General features: G+C 47.6%; 1 protein-coding gene across 1 annotated transcript in view; it reads right to left on the minus strand.

Annotated features, from left to right (window-relative positions):
- LRPPRC (leucine rich pentatricopeptide repeat containing) overlaps positions 1-11035 on the minus strand; it is a 124507-nt gene extending 113472 nt beyond the window's left edge. Inside the window, exons 1-5 of the mRNA XM_069954370.1 lie at positions 10898-11035; positions 7054-7253; positions 2901-3023; positions 1592-1713; positions 1119-1177 (exon numbers count right to left, since the gene is read on the minus strand). Coding sequence (XP_069810471.1) covers positions 1119-1177; positions 1592-1713; positions 2901-3023; positions 7054-7253; positions 10898-10992 — 599 coding nt within the window. The 5' untranslated portion in view covers positions 10993-11035. The remainder of the gene's footprint in view (positions 1-1118; positions 1178-1591; positions 1714-2900; positions 3024-7053; positions 7254-10897) is intronic.
- Between the last annotated feature and the right edge of the window lie 12147 nt (positions 11036-23182).

The raw sequence follows: 23182 nt of genomic DNA on the forward strand, positions 1-23182 counted from the left end.
GGGGAAGAGGGGGACCATCTCCTAAAAGATCAGCACCCTCCTCTCCTGACATCCTCTGTGCTGCTGGGACTTCTCCTATAGGATTAGCACCCTCCTCTCCTGACATCCTCTGTGCTGTTGGGACCTCTCCTATAGGATTAGCACCCTCCTCTCCTGACCTCCTCTGTGCTGCTGTGACCTCCCCTATAAGATCAGCCCCCTCCTCTCCTGACCTCCTCTGTGCTACTGTGACCTCCCCTATAAGATCAGCCCCCTCCTCTCCTGACATCCTCTGTGCTGCTGGGACTTCTCCTATAGGATTAGCACCCTCCTCTCCTGACATCCTCTGTGCTGCTGGGACCTCTCCTATAGGATTAGCACCCTCCTCTCCTGACATCCTCTGTGCTGCTGGGACCTCTCCTATAGGATTAGCACCCTCCTCTCCTGACCTCCTCTGTGCTGCTGTGACCTCCCCTATAAGATCAGCCCCCTCCTCTCCTGACATCCTCTGTGCAGCAAGGGACCAAACATTATGTTTATTGGGGACAGCAGTTGGGGGGGGGGGGCAGTAGTGTATTATAATGTGGGCGGATTGACCGGGGGGGGGGGGGGGGGGGCGTCATCCTATAGTTCGCCTCGGGCAGCAGAGAGGCTAGAATCACCCCTGCCAGCAACATACTGAAAAAGGCGCTCCTCATGTCATCAGAATTTAGATACAAAAGAAAGTATGTGCATATGGCTAGGGCTACACACCCAAAGTATAGGCTACGTATTCAAAGATCACGTTCCCTGCATCGTCCTAATAAAAAGTGAATGTTGTTGTGTTGCAACCTGCAAGTTGCTTGACAATAAACAGAAATCGATCCAGGATGGATTTCATTAAATCAGAGGTAGGGAACCTTGGCCCTCCAGCTGTTGCAGAACTCCAATTCCCATCATGCCTGGACAGCCAATGCTTTACTTGTCAGGCATGATGGGAGTTGTAGTTTTGCAACAGATAAAGATCCACGGTTCCCTACCCCAGCATTAAACCTTTGGGTCACGGTAATTTGCAAGTTACAATGTGACCCTATTTACTTTCATTAGCCACCATGTTGTAGCCCTAGCCTGAACGGTGCAATGCCACAGTCACTACAAACCTTGCGCCATCAATGTCTCCTTCACTGCAATAAGCTGCAATGAGCCCCTGGTAAGTGCCCTGGGGGGAAAACAGGAAATCATCACAATGGTTTAGTGGAGAAAGATTTTTATTTATTTATTTTATTTTATTTTTTTTAACATAGACAAATCTATCCTACTATCTACATCTTCAGCTATCAGTTTATTGGGCATACATCTATCTTACTGTATTCACACACACAGGGAGAGATTTATCAAACATGGTGTAAAGTGAGACTGGCTCAGTTGCCCCTAGCAACCAATCAGACTCCACCTTTCATTTCCAAGAGTCTGTGAGGAATGAAAGGTGGAATCTGATTGGTTGCTAGGGGCAACTGAGCCAGTTTCACTTTACACCATGTTTGATAAATGTCCCCCACAATCTGTGAAACCTAAGAACACCCCTCATCCCAGTGTAACAATAAGACCCCCCCCCACACACACACACACACACCTGATCGGGCTGCACATTGGCCGCTTCCATGTTGGCAAGGAATTCGGTAGGAGAAAACACGTGTTCATTCTGTATGTAGACGTCCAGCAATGTGTTGTAATGGGCGACGTTAAGCTCCACACCTAAGAAACAAGAATAGGTCTATCACTTACCACTTATTGTTATGTGCTTTCATATATTGCTGGAGGAGAATGAGCATCGGGCCCCATTTTATTTGCACCCACTAGTTACCTGAAAAAGGGGTATTCTGGCTGGTAACATTTATCCTCTATCCACAGGATATGGGAAATGTGGCTGATAACAAGGGGACTGAATGGGGTCCAAAGTCTCTGGTTAGAATGAAGCAGCTGTCAAGCATGCGCACCACTGTTCCATTAAAAAAGTATTATATTGTCCCCCCAAAAGTTATACGAATCACCAGTATACATTTATTACGGGAAATGCACATAAAGTGCTTTTCTCCCCTGCACTTACTACTGCATCAAGGCTTCACTTCCTGGCTAACATGGTGATGTCACTTCCTGGCTAACATGGTGATGTCACTTCCTGGCTAACATGGTGATGTCACGACCCGACTCCCAGAGCTGTGCGGGCTGTGGCTGCTGGAGAGGATGATGGCAGGGGGACACTGAGGGACACAGTGCACTGGAGGGACACTGAACATCCCTCTGCCATCATCCTCTCCAGCAGCCACAGTCCGCACAGCTCTGGGAGTCGGGGCGTGACATCACCATTTTATCCCATAAGTGTATATTGGTGATTTGCAGAACTTTTGGGGGGGGCAACACAATACTCTAATAAAAATTTTCGCTGGACTTCTCCTTTAAAGGACAAGTCTGGCATATTTTTTTTAGGTCATAAGGAAAAACATACCTCTTCCCCTTTGGGACCCCCACTGGAAAGCATTTTTCCCAGAGTTGTTATGACCTCTGGCTAATGGACAGCCTGCTCACCTAATTAGTGACTGGAGTGGCAGCCCCCCCCCCCCTACCCCAGTCACTGACTGGTTGAGTTGGCAGTCGGGTCGTGACGATAATCCCTGAAGCAGCGATCTGGACAGGCAAAGGAACGGGTGAGTAGTGGTGGTTTATTGTGTTACCCCACCCCCGCCCTCTTCCAAAAAAAAAAAAAAACACAGCCCCAGACTTCCCCTTTAGTTTTTCTCAACATTGACTATGGTACAATCCATAGGACCATATGGACATCATAAAGGGGGGCCACCAGGTTGGGATACCCTGCAGTGAAGACTGCCAATTCAGCTACTACCTACACAATGATAAATTACAAAGCAGTAAAAACTACTTCATACCCATTTCCTTCAACTTATTCCAGATGCTGTTCACCAACTCTGTTCTCTCCACCAGGGGCACCTCCGGCATAAATGATCCACAGGCACGCAGGAAGAACCAGGCCTGGTTGCTGTTGGGTGTACCTTTAAAAAACAGGGGGGGGGGGGGGGGGGGCATAATGAAATTAAACGTACTGGTCATGGATATAAATAGGCTTTCTTGTTTGACACACTGAATATTATTCTAAACAGCTTATAGAGACCCAAAATCCACAATTTGCTACGAATGTGTTCCTCCTTCTGCTGCCCTATACAATGTATCAGCGGTAAAATACTTCAGCCCCAGCTATAAATTTATGTTCACACATATTAAAGCGTCGCTAACATTTCAAACATCTTTGCAAAAAAGCGAGGATAAGAAACTCTGTAATACGTTTTATTAGGCAAAAGAGCTTCCTTCTGTACTGACAAGGCTGCTTTCCCACCTCTCCCTCCCATTTCTTATCAAGAAAAAGCGGTCAAAAGGTTTACTCTTCCTATTTTAGTCTATGAAGGGGGAGGGGCCGAGGGGATGAGCAAGCAGGAAGAGGAAACAAAACCTGTGTGGCAAAAGAAAATGTTAGACTATTCAGTGCTGGTTGCTAAAGTGAGGTAGGATTGCCAGATGCTATTTTTTTTTCTTTCAAATGAACTGGTGTCAAAGTTATACAGATTTGTAATTTACTTCAATTTAAAAATCCAGTACTTATCAGCTGATGTATGTCCTGCATGAAGTGGTTATTCTTTACAGTCTCTGACACAGTGCTCTCTGCTGCTACCTCTGTCCATGTCAGGAACTGTCCAGAGCAGCAGCAAATCCACAAATAAAACCTCTCCTGCTCTGGACAGTTTGTCATGTACAGGATGCGCCGAAGCAGATAGGAGAGAGGATTACAGAACATAAAACCTACCATGTCCTCCTGCTACTTACTGGTTCAGTAGTCACTCAGTATTACAAGTCCCATAATGTACTGTTGTTCCTCAGCTCTCCATCACAGTCCTGCCATGCTCCCTACTTCCCTCCTACAGCATTCCTGCCACATCCTCACCCAGAGCTCCTGCAGAACATTGCACCTGCTATATTGATTTCAAGTCTGCCCCTCTGCCTGTGACATTGTTCAGCACACTCCTCATTTGGGACCCAACCTAAATACTGCAAAACATCTTCCATGAAACTTGATAAGAGTTAAATGGAAACAATCAGCCCAATCGGGCTGATATGGTTCCCTGAACCACTGTATACAGTTTCTGCAGCAGGAGCTGTATAACCGAATAAAGGCACTTTAATCCCCCGGGCGCGTGACAGACAGAGACAGGGAGGTAGTCATCTGGGTGGCCCGCGCTGCGAGGGGATGAATGACAGGCAGAGAGGTCGGTTACTGGCCTCTCTGCCTGTCAATCAACCCTCGGAGTGCGCAGACACGGATGGGAAGCCGCCCAGATGACTACCTCCCCATCTCTGCCTGTCACGCTCCTGGGGGATTAAACTGCTTTTTTCCGGTTATACAGCTCCTGCTGCAGCCGCGGCTGTGGCAGGAGCTGTAAACAGCGTTTCCTGGAACCATATCAGCCCGATTAGGCTGATTGGTTCCCTTTAAGCCAATGATCATTGTGCATGTTCCCATGCATCATCACAGTCACTGCCTTTCCTTTATCATCCTGTGACAAAAATTTTAATAAAAAGCTGCTCTTCTTACTGAAGTAAATGTTAGTGATATGTCGGCACCTATTTTACTAAAACACCTTTAAGAATTGTATGGGACGTTGGCGCTTGCATAATAAATTACATGTGATTTCACAAAGGTGTGCAACCTGGACGGACAACACTGTCCAAAGATCAGCGAAAATGGCCAGACTCCAATTACTGCAATAATAATCCCCAGGCAATGATGTATGGAGAGTTCTCTAATGTATGACTGTAAGGGTATGTTCACACTGAGGAATCTGGGAGGATCACCTGCAGCGGATTCCCACGCTCACACCTGCTTGCATCTCTGTCCGTTGCCATAGACTCCATTCTATGGTCAGGGGGACTACGCTGACCGTCCGAAGGACGAATAGGTTCATTCTGTGGACGGACAGCAGAATCCACCCGACCATACAATATAGTCTATGGCATGGACAGAGATGTGCGCGGCCGTGAGCGGGGAAAAACGGCAGAATCTGCAGTGGGTGATCCGCCCTGATTGCTCAGTGTGAACATACCCGAAGACCACACTACGTACAAGGTTTACTTGTAATTTATAACCGTGAAGCAGCTTCATAAACCTTGTGCACACACAAAAAATGTTTTTTAAAAAGTCACTAATGTCACTTTAAAAAAAATCCTTTTTACACGTAATAGATGTTGGAATGAGTGTACCATGGCGGCCAAATGCTACAACTGCTACTTGTGTAGTTGTAGTTGTAATAGCGATGCAGAGCCAACAGCTAACAAGTGCCCTGTGCTCTGTATCCGTCCCGGCACCACATGGCAGCTTCAGAGCAGCCTGTCTGAGATGACAGGGTGCTCAGCCAATCACTGGCCGGGACCACTCCAGCCAGTGATTGGCTGAGCGGCCTGTCATCTCAGACAGGCTGCTCTGAAGCTGCAGCGTGCAGTGCCGTGACAGATACAGAGCACAGGAAAAGACTGGGAGCGCGGACGGGTAAAGGAGAAGTCCAGCGAAATTTTGTATTTAGTATTGTATTGTATTGGCCCTCAAAAGTTATACAAATCCCCAATATACACTTATTCAGGGAAATGCTTATAAAGTGCTTTTTTCCCTGCACTTACTACTGCATCAAGGCTTCACTTCCTGGATAACATGCGGATGTCACTTCCTGGATAACATGCGGATGTCACTTCCTGGATAACATGCGGATGTCACTTCCTGGATAACATGCGGATGTCACTTCCTGGATAACATGCGGATGTCACTTCCTGGATAACATGCGGATGTCACTTCCTGGATAACATGCGGATGTCACTTCCTGGATAACATGCGGATGTCACTTCCTGGATAACATGCGGATGTCACTTCCTGGATAACATGCGGATGTCACTTCCTGGATAACATGCGGATGTCACTTCCTGGATAACATGCGGATGTCACTTCCTGGATAACATGCGGATGTCACTTCCTGGATAACATGCGGATGTCACTTCCTGGATAACATGCGGATGTCACTTCCTGGATAACATGCGGATGTCACTTCCTGGATAACATGCGGATGTCACTTCCTGGATAAAATTGTGATGTCACGACCCAACTCCCAGAGCTGTGGCTGATGGAGAGGATGATGGCAGGGGGACACAGGGCACTGGAGGGACACTGAGTATCCATCTGCCATCATCCTCTCCAGCAGTCACAGCCCGCACAGCTCTGGGAGTCGGATCGTGACATCACCATGTTGTCCAGGAAGTGACATCACCATGTTGTCCAGGAAGTGACATCACCATGTTGTCCAGGAAGTGACATCACCATGTTGTCCAGGAAGTGACATCACCATGTTGTCCCATAAGTGTAGATTGGTGATTAGTATAACTTTTGGGGGGGGGCAATACAATACATTAATGAAAATTTTCGCCAGACTTCTCATTTAACTGTTTGGGCAAGGGCTGCACGGACAACGCTAACGATGTTCATGCAGCCCTTGCTGAACGATTATCGGGCCATGCAATAGGCCCAGTAAATGATGAAGGCCTGATCAATATTGTAAACGCTCGTTTACAATATTGATCGGGTCATCATCGGCTTGTGTAATAAGACTCTGTGGGACAGTTTCAGTTGCATACAGAGGGAGTGGGGAAAGAAGTACTTCGCTGCACTCTTCTTGCCCAGTTGATCTAGTTATTGGTCAGGGTCTGAACCCCAAACAATCAAAACTTTTGTATTGTCTCTATGAGGGAGATTTATCAAACATGGTGTAAAGTGAAACTGTCCCAGTTGCCCCTAGCAACCAATCAGATTCCACTTTTCATTCCAGACAGACTGGAAAATGAAAGGTGGAATCTGATTGGTTGCTGCCAGTTTCACTTTACACCATGTTTCATAAATCTCCCCCTATGTATGTGTGTGTGTGTATATATATATATATATTTTTTTTTTTTTTTTTTAAGTGACAGGTACACTAAAGAGAACCTTCCTTTTACCTGTTTTACATAATTCTTCAAAAGTCCTAAGCAGCTTTATTTTGCCAACACGTCCACTTCTCTTTAGCTTGGACCCCACCAGATGAATAGACCAACCTTCCTGCCATGGTTTAACCCTGGCTAGCGGAGCAGACTCAGATTCTGCGCTTCCCTTCTCTTGTGCGACTACTGTAAAGAATCTGGTGGAGCTGCTCAGGCATCTGAAATAGGATGGAAAAAGAACAATCATGAGCTCACACTCCAGCAATTACTGGGATACTCCTAGACTGAAATATTACGACCCCCCAGCACCCCCACCCATCAGCTGATTGATGTGACTGCTGTCTCTAGTGTCATGTACAGGCACTATACTACATAGCTGATGTGCCTGGTATTGAGTCCTATCCACTTAAAGAGAACCAATCATGGCCGAAATAAAAAAAAAAAAAATTTTTTATAATTAGCTGTAAATTAATATTTTATTAATATTTGTAATTGGAATTATTTAATTTTACGGCCGCGTTTTTAAAATATACACATTCTCTTTTCCTGTCTCGCGCCAGCTCTTTTGAAAAGGAGACAGGAAGACAGGAAGCTCCCGGCATGCCGAGCGGCGGGAAGGGCTCCCATGAGCCTTTGCCGCCGCTCTGTAAATACACAGTGATCCCGCGCTATACAGCGCAAGATCACTGTGTATGTCTATTCTAACTGGGCCTTATAGTCTGTCCCTGAAGATACAGACTGCCTGTGCAGTCTGCATCTTATGCGTTTACCTAATCCTGTATAGCGGAGCAGTAAGGGCGGGGGCGGCCATCGTGATGAGGTCACTGGTGCGTTCTAGCGCTGGAACGCAAGGGACGTAATCAAGATGGCGCCCGGCTTTACTGCACCGCTACAGAGGACTGGGTAAAGTATAAGATACAGACTGCACAGGCAGTCTGTATCTTCAGAAATAAACTTCATGAAGATACAGACTGCCTTTGCAGTCTGTATCTTATACTTTACCCAGTCCTCTGTAGCGGTGCAGTAAAGCCGGGCGCCATCTTGATTACGTCCCTTGCGTTCCAGCGCTGGAACGCACCACTGTGACCTCATCAAGATGGCCACCCCCGCCCTTACTGCTCCGCTATACAGGATTAGGTAAAAGCATAAGATACAGACTGCACAGGCAGTCTGTATCTTCAGGAATAGATTTAGGGAGAGATAATCTTTTATTATAGGGACAGTTAATTTGAGGTGATTGGTTCTCTTTAAAGAGGTAAACCAGAGAATCAACAGGTGACAGAGGGTTATAGAAATTGATAAGTTACTTCTATAAAAAAAATCTTAAGTTCTCCGGTACTTATCAGCTGCTGTATGTCCTACAGGAAGTGATGTATTCTTTCCAGTCTGACACAGTGCTCTCTGCTGCCACCTCTGTCCATGTCAGGAACTGTCCAGAACAATTGAGGTTTTCTATGGGGATTTGCTACTGTTCTTGACAAGTTCCTGACATGGACAAAGGTGGCAGCAGAGAGCACTGTGTCAGACTGGGAAGAATACACCACTTCCTGCAGGACATACAGCAGCTGATAAGATTGGAAGCTGGAAAATTGGAGATTTTTAATTAGAAGTCATTTACAAATCTGTATAACTTTCTGACACCACCTGATTTGGAAAACATTTTTTTCTCCTTCTCCAGAGTGCCCCTTTAATGAGCTGAGACACAGAGAGCTGCAGTACCAGGTGTGGTCACTATAACATGTACGGCGCTGTTCCTGGTAAGCAATGAGGACACTGGAGCACTGCAGCTGCACTGATCAGCTGATCAATGGGGGTGCTGGGAGACAGACTCTCATTCATGTTATATCCTAAGGATCAGTGCTCTCACTGTTTAGGCAGAGTGCCCTTTACCCCCCTCATAAAGCGCCATGAGATCAGGTCCCTTACCTTATAACCAATGTGAGATTATTACATTCATTTCACCCCAGACCATTTTCACAACTTTGTTGCAGTCCTGATCCCACAAACCAGAGTCCCCCCCCCCCCATCACAGCTCAGGAAGCAGGACCAGCAAGGGTAGGATGCACTATGACCTTCCTGAAGTCAAAGGTCACAGAGCTGCTCATGAAGGGCACTTCATATGCATAGGCCTCCTCTATTTAGGAGGAGCCACTAAAAGAACAGAAGACCATGGTCAGTCACCTTATTGCCAATGGCCCCCCTCCTGTAGTCCAGTGATGGCTAACCTTGACACTCCAGCTACTGCAAAACTACAATTCCCATCATGCCTGAACAACCAAAGCCATAACTTTGGCTGCCCAGGTATGATGGAAATTGTAGTCTTGCAAGAGCTGGAGCATCAAGGTTAGCCATCACTGCTGTAGTCAAAACCCGGGGCTGGCCACAGAGCTGGGCCGTGTAGTATATACACAGCATAACCTCTGGGTGCAAAAGGTGCAAGAATACCACGGTACCAAGGCAAGGCATGACTAGCATACAGGCACCAAAGCCCTGCACCCTCATTCCTTGCTCCATATCCAGGTATGAACCACGCAAAATGGGAGCAAAATGTGAGAGGAACCCGGCACCAGAGCCAGGCAGGGACCCCTGTGACCCCGGCACCAGAGCCAGGCAGGGACCCCTGTGACCCCGGCACCAGAGCCAGGCAGGGACCCCTGTGACCCCGGCACCAGAGCCAGACATGGACCCCTGACCCCGGCACCAGAGCCAGACAGGGACCCCTGACCCCAGCACCAGAGGCAGGGACCCCGCACCCCAGCACCACAACCAGGCATGGACCCCGCGCTCCAGTATCAGAACCAGGTATGGACCCCCCACACCCCAGTATCAGAGGCAGTCATGTAGCCTGCACTACAGGATCAGAACCAGACATGGACCCTGCACACCCCAGTATCAGAACCAGGCAGGGACCCCGCACCCCAGTATCAGAACCAGGCAGGGACCCCGCACCCCAGTATCAGAGCCAGGCAGGGACCCCGCACCCCAGTATCAGAGCCAGGCAGGGACCCCGCACCCCAGTATCAGAACCAGGCAGGGACTCCACACCCCAGTATCAGAACCAGGCAGGGACCCCACACCCCAGTATCAGAACCAGGCAGGGACCCCGCACCCCAGTATCAGAGCCAGGCAGGGACCCCGCACCCCAGTATCAGAGCCAGGCAGGGACCCCACACCCCAGTATCAGAGCCAGGCAGGGACCCCGCACCCCAGTATCAGAGCCAGGCAGGGACCCCGCACCCCAGTATCAGAGCCAGGCAGGGACCCTGCACCCCAGTATCAGAGGCAGGCAGGGACCCCGCACCCCAGTATCAGAGGCAGGCAGGGACCCCGCACCCCAGTATCAGAGGCAGGCAGGGACCCTGCACCCCAGTATCAGAACCAGGTATGGACCCCGCACCCCAGTATCAGAGCCAGGCAGGGACCCCACACCCCAGTATCAGAGCCAGGCAGGGACCCCGCACCCCAGTATCAGAGCCAGGCAGGGACCCCGCACCCCAGTATCAGAGCCAGGCAGGGACCCTGCACCCCAGTATCAGAGGCAGGCAGGGACCCCGCACCCCAGTATCAGAGGCAGGCAGGGACCCCGCACCCCAGTATCAGAACCAGGTATGGACCCTGCACCCCAGTATCAGAACCAGGTATGGACCCCGCACCCCAGTATCAGAGCCAGGCAGGGACCCTGCACCAGAGGACATTGGCCCCTGAGCAGAATGACCTTGCACAGTGTCTGGCTGCCACCACATAGACCTGCACAGCCCACACGCTTCTCAGGCACTGTGCACACACAGCAGGTTTCTCATATATTTTAAAGGACAAACAGACAAGAGACAATAAGTATAGAGAATAAGAGAAGAGCCGCCACCTGACTGGCACAGCGCTGGGGCGCCGGGTGTAGACGGGCAGCAGCCGCGCTCCTTGACGCAGAATAAGCCGGGCACCAGCCAGGAGAGCTGCCATGTTGATCAGAACGCACGCCGGCCAAGGACAGTGGGAACACGTGATAGCGCGATACTGTCACTGCACGGGAAGGGGCGGCGTGACGTCACGGAGACGCAATCCCGGGCGCGACAGCTCGATTAGACCGTGAAACATGAGCAGGTTAGGAGCGATGATGTAATATATTGTACTAAGCGGCATCCTGCATTTGTGTGCACAGTTCTAACAGCCCGTATTGCTGAGTTAAAAGTGAATCACCCCCACTATACCGTTGGTACAGGCGAGCCGGAAAAGGCCAACCATGAGCTTTTCCTGCGTTGCAGAAATACGTGCTAACCAGCTATCGACAATTTCTTATCACAGGGCCGGATCTCAGGGATATTTTCATGAGAATTTGTGTCAAGAGGAACTAGCACACGGTTAATAGGATAAAGTACAGCAACAAACTTTATTAACAACGTCTCAAATGTAACATCTACAATAAATTGTTTATACTATTGTTGGCCCTCTTGTAAATTCTTGCCATAACTCTTCTATTTTCCCATAGGCAGAGCCAAAGGAGGGCTTGTTTTTTGCCGGACCAGTTGTATTTTTGAAAGACTCTTCATTTTAAGTTGAAATTGTGTACTGCAAAATAAAAATAAATTAATTAAAGATCCAGATAGCAACGATCTGCTGCTGTCACTCCGTGTAGGAGGAGCAATGGCAGCAGACCTCTGCTATCTTCTATGGGCTGCCCAGGCAATTTAGCATTCGCCCAGGCAGACCCCCCCCCCCCCCCCCCCCCCCCCACACACACACACCAGCCCCCTCTTACTTGCTTGCAGTCTGTGCGTGTAATAGCGCCAGCAGCGAGCGGGAAATGAGGAACAAACAATCGCTGCCCTGAGAAGTCCGTGTGATAGGGACCTGAGGCTATGTTCCCATGTCATACTGATAAGCTCAGATAAGCTCATATGTTCATGATCAATAATTCAGGTTGATCCTTGACAACAACGGCCGTTATCTGAGCTTATCAGTATGTAGTAGTAACAGTAGTGGATTATAATAGGGGCGTTTTGGGCGGCAGCCCGGGGCCCTGAGCTCCTGGGGGGCCCATGACCACCCAAACAGACTTATACTTTCAATGGTGTACTATCTCCTGGCTACACTTCCGCCATAATTTGCAAAAAATCACTGTTTTTTTCAATGGCAATTTTGCACAAATCAGGACATCATGACATTATCTGTCCTGTACTATGAACACCAGGCTAGTGCTTCCATAGTTACAGTGGGGTGAGGGGGGCCAGGCTTGGTGAACAGCCCGGGGCCTATGGTAAAGTTAATCCGCCCCTGCGTGGTAACATATTTACTACGGACTATGATGTCTTTTATGTTCTTTGTCTGTCTAAACGTCATCATGGGTTTGTTGTTATAGGACTTTTCAAATATGGGATCATGATGTATTATATACCAATTATCCATTATCGCTTTACGTATAACATCTGCTATGGGGCTATATTTAAAAGAAAATACAAAACGTGTTTTTCCATCTACTGATTTTTCTTTACTTTTTTGGCGATTTTTGGGTTCTGAGTAAGTCTTGTTATTTTTTACTGTATGCTTTTTCATTAGCTTTTTGTAGGACTTCAAGTGGGTATCCCCTTTGTGAAAGACGCATAGTCAGTTCTTGGGCTTGTTCAATATATGTGATGTCAGAACTATTTATCCTTCGCAAACAAACTAATTATATGGAGGGTTAAACTGCTCTACCACTAAACTAGGTAGTTGCAGAGCTGTAATGACACAGTCGCGCGGCTGTGTTATTAATTACAGTGCTGCAAAAATGTAAACACTTTCCCCACTCCCATAGGATTCGTGGAATATGAGATGTGGGAATAAGCCCTAAGCTGCAGTCAAAGTGTAACAGTAGAATTAAAATCAGAATTGAACCAGAAGGAAACTTCAGCCCATATAGCCCCTCTTCTCTCCCCCCCTCACGCAATGCCGGACTGGGGTATTTGGGGCCCACCAGAGGAAATGATCCTGGGGGCCCACCAATGAAGAACCAGTGAGAAACAACATGTCAGTCAGTGTTAGTACAGGTTATAAGACTGGGGGCCCACTGGAGGATCCTCCGTTCCTCTGGTAGGCCAGTCTGACACTGGTGTCAGGTACTGAGGCTCCTCTGGTGGCTGTGCAGTGTCCCAGAACATGCAGACTACTACTCCTATTATGGCCATTTCTATTGCTGTGTCAATGCCTGTTCTGGTAAGTGTTTGCACTGCAACTGCTGCTTGTTTTCCCCTAGTATTCTCTGGTAATGTGCATTCTCATGTGTGTTCTCATGTATTCCTGTGTATTATTACAGTGTACAGTGGTATGCAAGGCTGTTGATCACGTGACCTGTAACCATGGTTCCTCCAATGGCTGACTAGCTCTGGCCAGGAGCAACCATGTGACCTCCCACTTCCTGCTGACAAGTCTTCCCCCTGCTTCCAAGCAAGGAGGTTGTGTGGTTCTATCCTCTCCCACAGAAGAGTGACTAAGTCTGCTGCTATATACCAGTCTTCGGCTGTATCTGCCTGCTCAAGTGTCCGGAGTCTTCTCTCTCATCTCGGTGTCATTCCGATATCTCTCCTCATCGCTGCAAGGATTCACAGCAAGTATTATTCTCAAGCTAATCCACCCAGCAACGCTATTCCTCTCATACTCCTACTCCCATCATCCGGCACGTATTCTCACAGCCTATGCAGCACCACTCCTGCTTTATTTGTCAGAGCCTGCTATATACCCGGTTGCATCCGGACAGAACTGTTGCTACTAGTTACTTCATCTATAATAAAACCGCTGTTACTGAACCCTGGCATTGGTGTCCACTAACTGGTGCCCTGACTAAGTGCAGCGAAGAATCGCATGCCCATCATCACCCGCAGATTCCTCAGACCGGCCCTACAGCTGTGCTGCCCTCAGGCCTATACCGTGACAAGTATACACCCTGCAGCTGCCCCGGTCATTGCCGCTCATAACACCAGCACTGCGGAAGTGGCCCCCAGGGGCCAGGGCATCGCATTTTTGGCGTCACGAACAGGATCTACCCGCCACGCGGTGTACCAGATCAACAGTTTAATATCGTCTCCAGAGACTGTGCTAAAATTGCCATGGGAGTTCTGATAACTGAGTCGCTGCACGGCTGGGACTGTACACAAAATGGCCGCTTCTTGCTGTTATTTCTACCTGCGCCATCCCCCGGTGACGAGGGGGTTAACTGCCATGCGGCCGAGAAGCGGGAATTGCTTGGCGCCATTGATAATGACTGTGTCTCTCCTGATTGGCCGGCCGCTTCCACTGACGTCATTGTTGCTGGGCAGACTTTGGAGCCTGATCCTCCAGCCTGGCGCTCCTCCCCTTCCTGCTACAAGTTCCGGCCAGTGGAACGCAAGATGGCGGCCTATGAAGAGCACCTGCCTGCAGCCCCGGCGCTTGTGATGCCTACACTGCCTGAGAGTCTGCCTCTGCTCAATCCTGCGTGCCTGCTAATGCCGCTACCCTCCGACAGCGATATCAGTTGGGGCTCTACACCAGTCTCCAACGGTCCGGAGGAAGAGCCTGTCTCCATCGCCAGCGTCTCACCGGGATCTCGTTGCTCCAGCACTCCCGAGGTTGCCTTCTCCACAGGAGGATCGACCTCGCCAGAAAACGATGGATCCGTGAGTACCGGGGTTCCGGGCGCCCCTCTTCCTGCCTCTAGCCAGGGGGATAACTCTAAGGCCACCTGCTACGCCAGTCCCTGGGGGCTCCCCGGGCCCGAGACACCATCCCTGCCTCAGTGGGTGTTTGGGGACGACCCGGTTATCAAGAAGTTGGCGGATGAGATCAAGCAGGCCCTAACCTTGCTACCTCCGGTGGCTAAAGCCCCCCTCACCATGGCTACTACGGTGACTCCCCCTACCACTGCCGTGGCTAAAGTTGCGACCACCACCACTACCTACCATGTGGCCCCTACTGTCTCTCCTGTGACCACCGTGACCCCTAGCCTCGTGGTCACCACCGCAGCAGATGAGGCTCCTGCTCCGGCTTCCTCCCGGTATTACCCCTGGAAGAAGAAGAGGGGTGCCACTTGGGGTCTTCCAGGACACCTCTATTAGGTGTTCTCTTCAAAGGCTGAGTTCTATGACTGTGTTTTTTTTGTGTGCTGTTTCACCATTTAGTTCCTGCAACGTTCAAGGTTCGTGCCTGGTCCTCCTGACCAAGTTCCCTGTACTAACCAGCCATGAGCTGATGGACACTTACAGTAACAAAAGGTTCTCTAGTGCCTGTCCCAGAGCCTTTTACATGGACGATGTCTAATTGACTAAAAGAGACTCTACCTAACAGAGACACTTAACCCATTCCTTCCTAATGCACTTTCCTGTGATTGTGTGTTCCACACAGGGTATTATTGCACTTATTTCATTATTGCACTTATTGTACTATTGCATTCCAGTGTTATCAAAGTCTTTGTATTTCCTCCTCTGAGTAAGCAAGAGGTTACATAGATTGCCTCAGAGTAGAGCGCCTCTTTTGTAAAACAGTATATTTTCCAGTGTCTAAGTCAGATAGCTCCTCCTCTGAGTAAGAGAAGTCAGTATATATATATACCTCAGAGAAAGTCCAGTTTATGTAGGAGTGTATTTTCTCATCCAGTCTCAGTATTGTGTATTATTATCATATCTATAGCTGGAAAGATTTAGTTGAGCCAGTTCGTATGCAGATTTTTCTCAGATTTTCATTCAGATTTTTCTCAGATTTCATTCAGATTTCTCTCAGGTTTCATTCAGATTCATGTGAGCCAGTTCTCCTCAAGACCTCGCAGTATTTGTTGTCTGTTGTGTTTCCCTTCCTTTTTGTTTCCAGTATTTGTTCGCCATTGTCTTGTCCCAACACAGTAGTTATCACACATAGTCATACCTAACCTTCACACTTGTCCATACATATCGCACCTTGGATACCTTTTCGTGTGTTTGGCCTGTGGAGTGCTTGTGTGTGTGATTGAGTGGTATGAAAGGGAGCTCCCCATGTATGTTTGCTTTTATTATTTTGTTCTTTTCTCTTCCAGGTATCCAAGACACTACTCAGACACGCCAAGGTAGTACACAGGTCTTCACAGTTCTCTTTTCCAGTAGGGTAACACATTTAACAGAAAACCTACTGTCTAACTGGCTGGAATATTGAGGGTCCCCCGCCAGCAGTTAAGTTGTCCTGGCTTACACGTCAGATGGTTCACGCACTAGCTACCTGGTCGCCAGAGTACGTTAGGCACCCCTAGGTGAAGTCCTGCCACTAGGGTTTCTCATCCTCTCTCTCTTCTCACCTGTGCCTTGGGCGTGGGAAACACACACCTCATCACACTCACTCTCATCATTCATTCCTGTTGTTTGATTGTCCAGTCTATTCATGTTTGCTGCCTTCTAGATTCGCCGAGGTCGGCTCAAATTTGCTAGGGAGGTATGCAGTGTCCCAGAACATGCAGACTACTACTCCTATTATGGCCATTTCTATTGCTGTGTCAATGCCTGTTCTGGTAAGTGTTTGCACTGCAACTGCTGCTTGTTTTCCCCTAGTATTCTCTGGTAATGTGCATTCTCATGTGTGTTCTCATGTATTCCTGTGTATTATTACAGTGTACAGTGGTATGCAAGGCTGTTGATCACGTGACCTGTAACCATGGTTCCTCCAATGGCTGACTAGCTCTGGCCAGGAGCAACCATGTGACCTCCCACTTCCTGCTGACAAGTCTTCCCCCTGCTTCCAAGCAAGGAGGTTGTGTGGTTCTATCCTCTCCCACAGAAGAGTGACTAAGTCTGCTGCTATATACCAGTCTTCGGCTGTATCTGCCTGCTCAAGTGTCCGGAGTCTTCTCTCTCATCTCGGTGTCATTCCGATATCTCTCCTCATCGCTGCAAGGATTCACAGCAAGTATTATTCTCAAGCTAATCCACCCAGCAACGCTATTCCTCTCATACTCCTACTCCCATCATCCGGCACGTATTCTCACAGCCTATGCAGCACCACTCCTGCTTTATTTGTCAGAGCCTGCTATATACCCGGTTGCATCCGGACAGAACTGTTGCTACTAGTTACTTCATCTATAATAAAACCGCTGTTACTGAACCCTGGCATTGGTGTCCACTAACTGGTGCCCTGACTAAGTGCAGCGAAGAATCGCATGCCCATCATCACCCGCAGATTCCTCAGACCGGCCCTACAGCTGTGCTGCCCTCAGGCCTATACCGTGACAAGTATACACCCTGCAGCTGCCCCGGTCATTGCCGCTCATAACACCAGCACTGCGGAAGTGGCCCCCAGGGGCCAGGGCATCGCAGCTGTGTCAGGCAGTGTCGCACTAGGGTTTTTGGGGCCCACCAGAGAAAATAATCTGAGAGCCCACCAATGAAAAACCAGTAAGAAAAGACATGTCAGTCAATGTTAAAGCTGGCGGCCCACTGGAGGATCCTCCGTTCCTCTGGTGGGCCAGTCCGATACTGCCCTCACGTAGCCTATAATGTTATTTTAGCTATCACTGTTGCTTCCCTAGTCCTCAAACTCTGTTCCTACCCCCCCCAGCCAAGCAATAAACTTTTTATCTCTCGCTTCCTTCTACCCATTGATATTACTCCCCCTGCTGTCCTCTTCCTAAATGATCCCAACATCCTCTTTTCCTCTCCTACTCACACCTACTATCTCTAGCTCTGTGCCTTCTTACTTCTGGAGACATCTCTCGTAACCCTGGTCCTCCCTCCTCACTAACAGCTTCTTCTCATCTCCCTGTTATAAAAACCCTCATAACCTGATTAGGATTCCCTGCACGACGGATCCTGTCTCCATCAAAAGGGGTGCTTTGGCAAAAAAAATAAAAATCTTTCAATTCAACTGATGCCAGAAAGTTATATAGATTTGTAATTTATTTCTATTTAAAAACCCAGTACTTCCAGTACTTATCAGCTGCTGTATGTCCTGCAGGAAGTGGTGTATTCTTTTCAGTCTCCTAAACTGTTCTCTACTCCCACCTCTTTCCAAGTACTCTGCTCCTTCCTGCTGGTTCCATTGCAGGCAAGCCGTCCGGCAGCAATCTTGTGGGTGCAGGGCAAACGGCGATCACGTGTGTGCGGGCATCTTGAGGTTTTTTGGGGGGGGAGGGCGGCTAGTGGTGGCGATCATATGGGTGCAGCCACCTTGTGGCTGCGGCCGGCCACGATCATGTGGGTGGGTTGTGAGGTCCCGCTCTGACCTGCAGGAGGAGCAGCTCACCCGGAGCACCATTTTTTTTTATTATTATTTGAATTTACGATTTTCAAAAAAATGTTTTAATTGATTCACAGATTCTAGGCACATTATTTAAATTTATTTGAATAATCAACCAGCCCTAACCTATACTTTCCCCACTGGACAAATTATTAACAAGTTTGGCTCTCAGTACCATCTCTACACGCTATACGCTATATACCTCCTCTCGTGATATCACCCCTGCACTCCTACAAAACTCCAGTGACTGTCTGTCTGCCGTCTTTAACATTATTGGTGCGTTTAGACAGAGAGATTTATATGGCAGATTTTTTAAAGGAGACCTGTCATCCCGGCTGCCAGGGTGAAGGCTGCCCAACCCCCACTGGAGACCCTTATACTTACCCCTTTACGAAGTCCCGGGTCCCCTACCCCATGCCGCCGCCGAGAAATCCCTGTCATTCCCAGTCATTCTCTTTGGGCGTCGGACTCATCTCTGGGGTTACAGGTCTCCACAGACTAAAAAGAGAATAGGTCATAAATGAAAAGACTGAGATTTTTCCTCTTTTGAAATCTAGACCCTTTGCTCAGGCTGGATTCACACTGCGTTTTTGCAATCCATTTATGTAAAAAACGGATGCAAAAAACAGATGCAAAAGCAGATGCAATTGTGTGTCATCCGTTTGGATCCAATTTCCATTGACTTTCATTATAAAAAAAAAAAACAGATGCTTTTTTTAACGTACAGAAAAGTAATGTTAACACTTAAAAAAATCGCATCCATTTCGATCTGTTTTTTTTTTTTTCATGGAAGTCAATGGAAAACGGATCCAAACGGATGACACATTTGCATCCGTTTTTTGCATCTGTTTTTTACATAAAACGTACGTTATATACGTTATATAAAACGTACGTACATACGTTAAACGGATTGCAAAAACGCAGTGTGAACCTAGCCTCAATATTGACTAGAAGCCCCAGGGCCGGCGTCAGCACAGGACTTACCTGGGCAAATGCCGGGGCCCACAGCATCTCTAGGGGCCCAGAGAGGGAGAGGGGCCCGGTTTTCTGATGTTCAGCCTGCTCACTGTAATGCAGGGTGAGAACTGAACATTAGAAGACACAGGGGACAGAGCAGGACCTGCACAGAGAGAGAAAAGGCATAAGGACCTGATCACATGACCTAAAGGTCCTCAACCTTAAAGTGTGGAGAGCACCCGACAGAAAGGAAGAGGGAGAAGACTGAGCTTAACTGCTGTGTGTCAGTGTCTATGTCAATAATGTATGTTTGTACATGATGGTGGTGTCACATTATTGTGCATAGTGTGTAAATGAGGGGACCGCTGAGGCTCTGTCGCCCGAGGGCCCGCAAGAACCTGGAGCCAGCCCTGAGAAGCCCCCTCCCTTTTGAGCAAGTAAATCCAGGAGGCTTCTTGGGAGTGATGCAATAAGTTTTTTACCCCTGGATTTGGGAATCCTCTTTAAAGGGGTAATCCAGCGTGGGGGCACTTTTGCGCTGGGACCAGGGATGAGGTGGCCGAGGGAAAAGACGTCCACTCACCTCCCCGGTTCCCAGCCGCTTCCAGGTGTCTGAGGCGGGCCCGAGATGTGACGTCTCAGGTCCGCTCAGCCACTCAGTGAAGGAGGCGGGACATCTTTTCCCTCGGCCACCTCGTCCCCGGTCCCAGCGCAAAAGTGCCCCCACGCTGGAGTACCCCTTTAATTCTTCCTAGCAGATCCTCTCCAGTTCTCTCAGGTTGGATGGTGGAGATGCTCAGTTGGGTTGAAGTTGGGGCTCTGGCTGGGTCGGTCAGCAATAGTCACAGAGCCGCTGCTTTGTTATTTTAGCTGTGTGCTTAGGGTCATTGTCTTGTGGGAAGATGAACCTTCGGCCCAGGCTGAGGTCCAGAGCAGTCTGGAAGAGGTTTTCATCCAGGATATCTCTGTACTCGGCCACATTCATCTTTACCTTGGTGACAGAGGTAAAAAAGAACCCCAAGGGGAGGATTTATCAGACATGGTGGGAGATTTATCAAACTGGTGAAAAGTAGAACTGGCTTAGTTGCCCTAGCAACCAATCAGGTTCCACCTTTCATTCCTTACAGACTCTTTAAAAAATGAAAGGTGGAATCTGATTGGTTGCTAGGGGCAACTAAGACAATTCTACTTTACGCCAGTTTGATAAATCTCCCCCATGGTGTAAAGTGAAACGGGCTCAGTTGCCCCTAGCAACCAATCAGATTCCACTTTTCATTTCCCACAGACTCTTTAGAAAATGAAAGGTGGAATCTGATTGGTTGCTAGGGGCAACTGAGCCCGTTTCACTTTACACCATTTTTGAAGAATCTCCCCTCATGATCACTGTGGCTGAGCTCCAGAGATGCTGTAGGGGGAAGGGAGAAAGTTCCACAAAGTCAACTGTCACTGCAGCCTTCCACCAGTCAGGGTCAGTCATGGCGTCCACCAACTAGGGATGGTCCGAACCGAGTTCGGTTCGGGTTCGTACGAACCCGAACCCTCGGTAATGATTCCCGCTGTCTGCCCGCTCCGTTCAGCGGGCGGATCCAGTGGGAGGACCGCCTGGAAAACTGAGATACAGCCATAGTATCCCAGTTTTCAGGGCGTTACTCCCGATGGATCCGCCCGCTCCTCGGAGCGGGCAGACAGCGGGAATCTGCTGCCGAGCGTTCAGGTTCAAACGAACCGGAACCTCGGCAGGTTCGGACCATCCCTACCACCAACGTCCACCATCCAACCTGAGAAAACTGGAGAGGATCTGCAAAGAGGATCCCCAAATCCAGGTGTGAAAAACGTGTATCATTCCCAAGAAGACTCCTGGCTGTACTGTCTCACAAGGGAGGGGGCTTATACGCAATACTAAGCAAAGGCTCTGAATACTTAGGACCATGTGATATTTCAGTTTTTCTTGTTTAACCCCTTCCCGCACCAGAATGCACCAGTACGTCCTGCTAAGTGGTGGGGGTGGGGTGTGTTTCAGAGAGGGGTCGCATCAAATCCAGAAAAATAAAAAGTGATCAAAAAGTTGCATGTACGCAAACAAGGTACCGATAGAAAGAACAGATCATGGCGCAATAAATGACACCTCACACAGCCCCATAGACCAAAAGATAAAAGCGTTATAAAATTATAAGCATGGGAATAGAGCAATTTAAATTTTTTTTAAAAGCAGTCAGATAAAATAAAAGTTATATAAATAACATATTATTGTAATCGGAACATATATAATATGTCAGCTTTACTATAAGACGAATGATGTAAACACAAAACCCTCCAAAAAGAAATCAGATAGCTTTTTTTTCCAATTTCACTGTGCAATTGTTTGGAGCTATGGCCTTTTAAACAAGAGGAGGGAAAAAATGAAAGCGCAAAAATGAAAATTAGCTCGGTCCAGAAGGGTTTAATAAATGTACATGTCTGTTTTTTTGGGGTGCTGAATGTACCTTAATGTGCCTCCAAGCAGCCCATAGATTCTAGGCTTCACTGTGTTGTTCTCTGGTAGTGGGAAGCTGGATGCACATCACATCCAGCTTCCTCCCCTGCCCTGCCTCAATCACAAATTTATTTTTTTTTTGCTAAAAAGTGTGTTTTATAGTTGAAAACATATGGAAGTCATTACCTCCTAATAACTATTTTCTTATTTCCGCCCTTTTATTTCTTCTCAATGCTCCCCTGAATTCTCCCAAGGCTACAATTGGATCTTTCCAGCACCCACCAGGGGGGTCATTGGCCACTTTGAGAAATACTGCTCTACTGCTACAAAAGCTTGGAGAGTACATTGCTGCTTTGTTCCCCAGTTATTTAACAGTTGTGCATCACTACTATCTCATTGCGTTTATTTCTTTAGTTGTGGGTATCAATCTGAATTGTATTGTGTGGTTTTTTTTATGCATAGGACTTTCCTTTGTTAATATTTTCAGAAGAAAGGTTATGGAGGATTGAAATGAACATCTATGAACGTGGCATATGGGATCTATTGTTAAAATGACAATTATAATTTCAGCAAAAGAAGGCAAACCACTTGAATCACTGAAGAACACAGGTACACTGACTAGTGTTATCCTTTATGTCACTATTGGGTCAATGTGTCTCGCTGTTCAGAAGAAAACAGAATGTCATCGTGTATATTCCGCACTGCAGGATGTACTAGAAGCATAGCAAAAACTCCATTCATTCCAATCCAATTAATAGTAGTATTCACCTGGTGAATTACATTAACCCCTTGCCTCCGCAGCCTGTTTTGGCCTTAATGCCCGGGGCCTATTTTTCATATCTGACCTGTGTCTCTTTATGTAGTGATAACTCTGCGGTGCTTTTAACTATCGCGGTTATTGTGAGATTGTTTTTTCGTGACACTTTATGTTTGTAATATACTTTGGTTGATACACTCAGTAGTTTTTTGTAAAAATCACAACATATCTTGGGCAAATATTTGAAAAATTGACATTTCTTTATATTCAAAACTCTCTTTTTCTAAGAAAGATAGTCATGCCACATGAACTAATTTATGAATGCAACATCTACAACATGTCTACTTTATGGTGACTTCATTTGGTGAACGTCCTTTTACTCGTTAGGATGTTAGAGGGCTTCGAAAATTTGCAGCGATTTTTCAAATTTTCATGAAAAGTTCAGCTCTGATTTTATTAGGGACCAGTTAGTTCTGAAGTGGATTTGTGGGGCCTGTATGGTAGTTATCCCCATAAATCTCTCCACTGTAACAACTGCACTACTCAAAGTATTCAAAGTAACATTTCATAAGTTTATTAACCCTTTAGGTGTTTCAAAGAAATTTAAGCAAGTTGGGGAAATTTAAAATTTTCATTATTTTGGCAGATATTCTATTTTAATAAATTTTTTCCTCTTACACATAATATACTAAGTGAGAAATACCACTCACTATTTATTCCCCTTATTCCAGTGTTTCTAGAAATCCCCCGTATGTGGCCGC

This window comes from Dendropsophus ebraccatus, chromosome 15 (assembly GCF_027789765.1).
Source record: "Dendropsophus ebraccatus isolate aDenEbr1 chromosome 15, aDenEbr1.pat, whole genome shotgun sequence".
In the NCBI taxonomy this organism is placed as follows: Eukaryota; Metazoa; Chordata; class Amphibia; order Anura; family Hylidae; genus Dendropsophus; species Dendropsophus ebraccatus.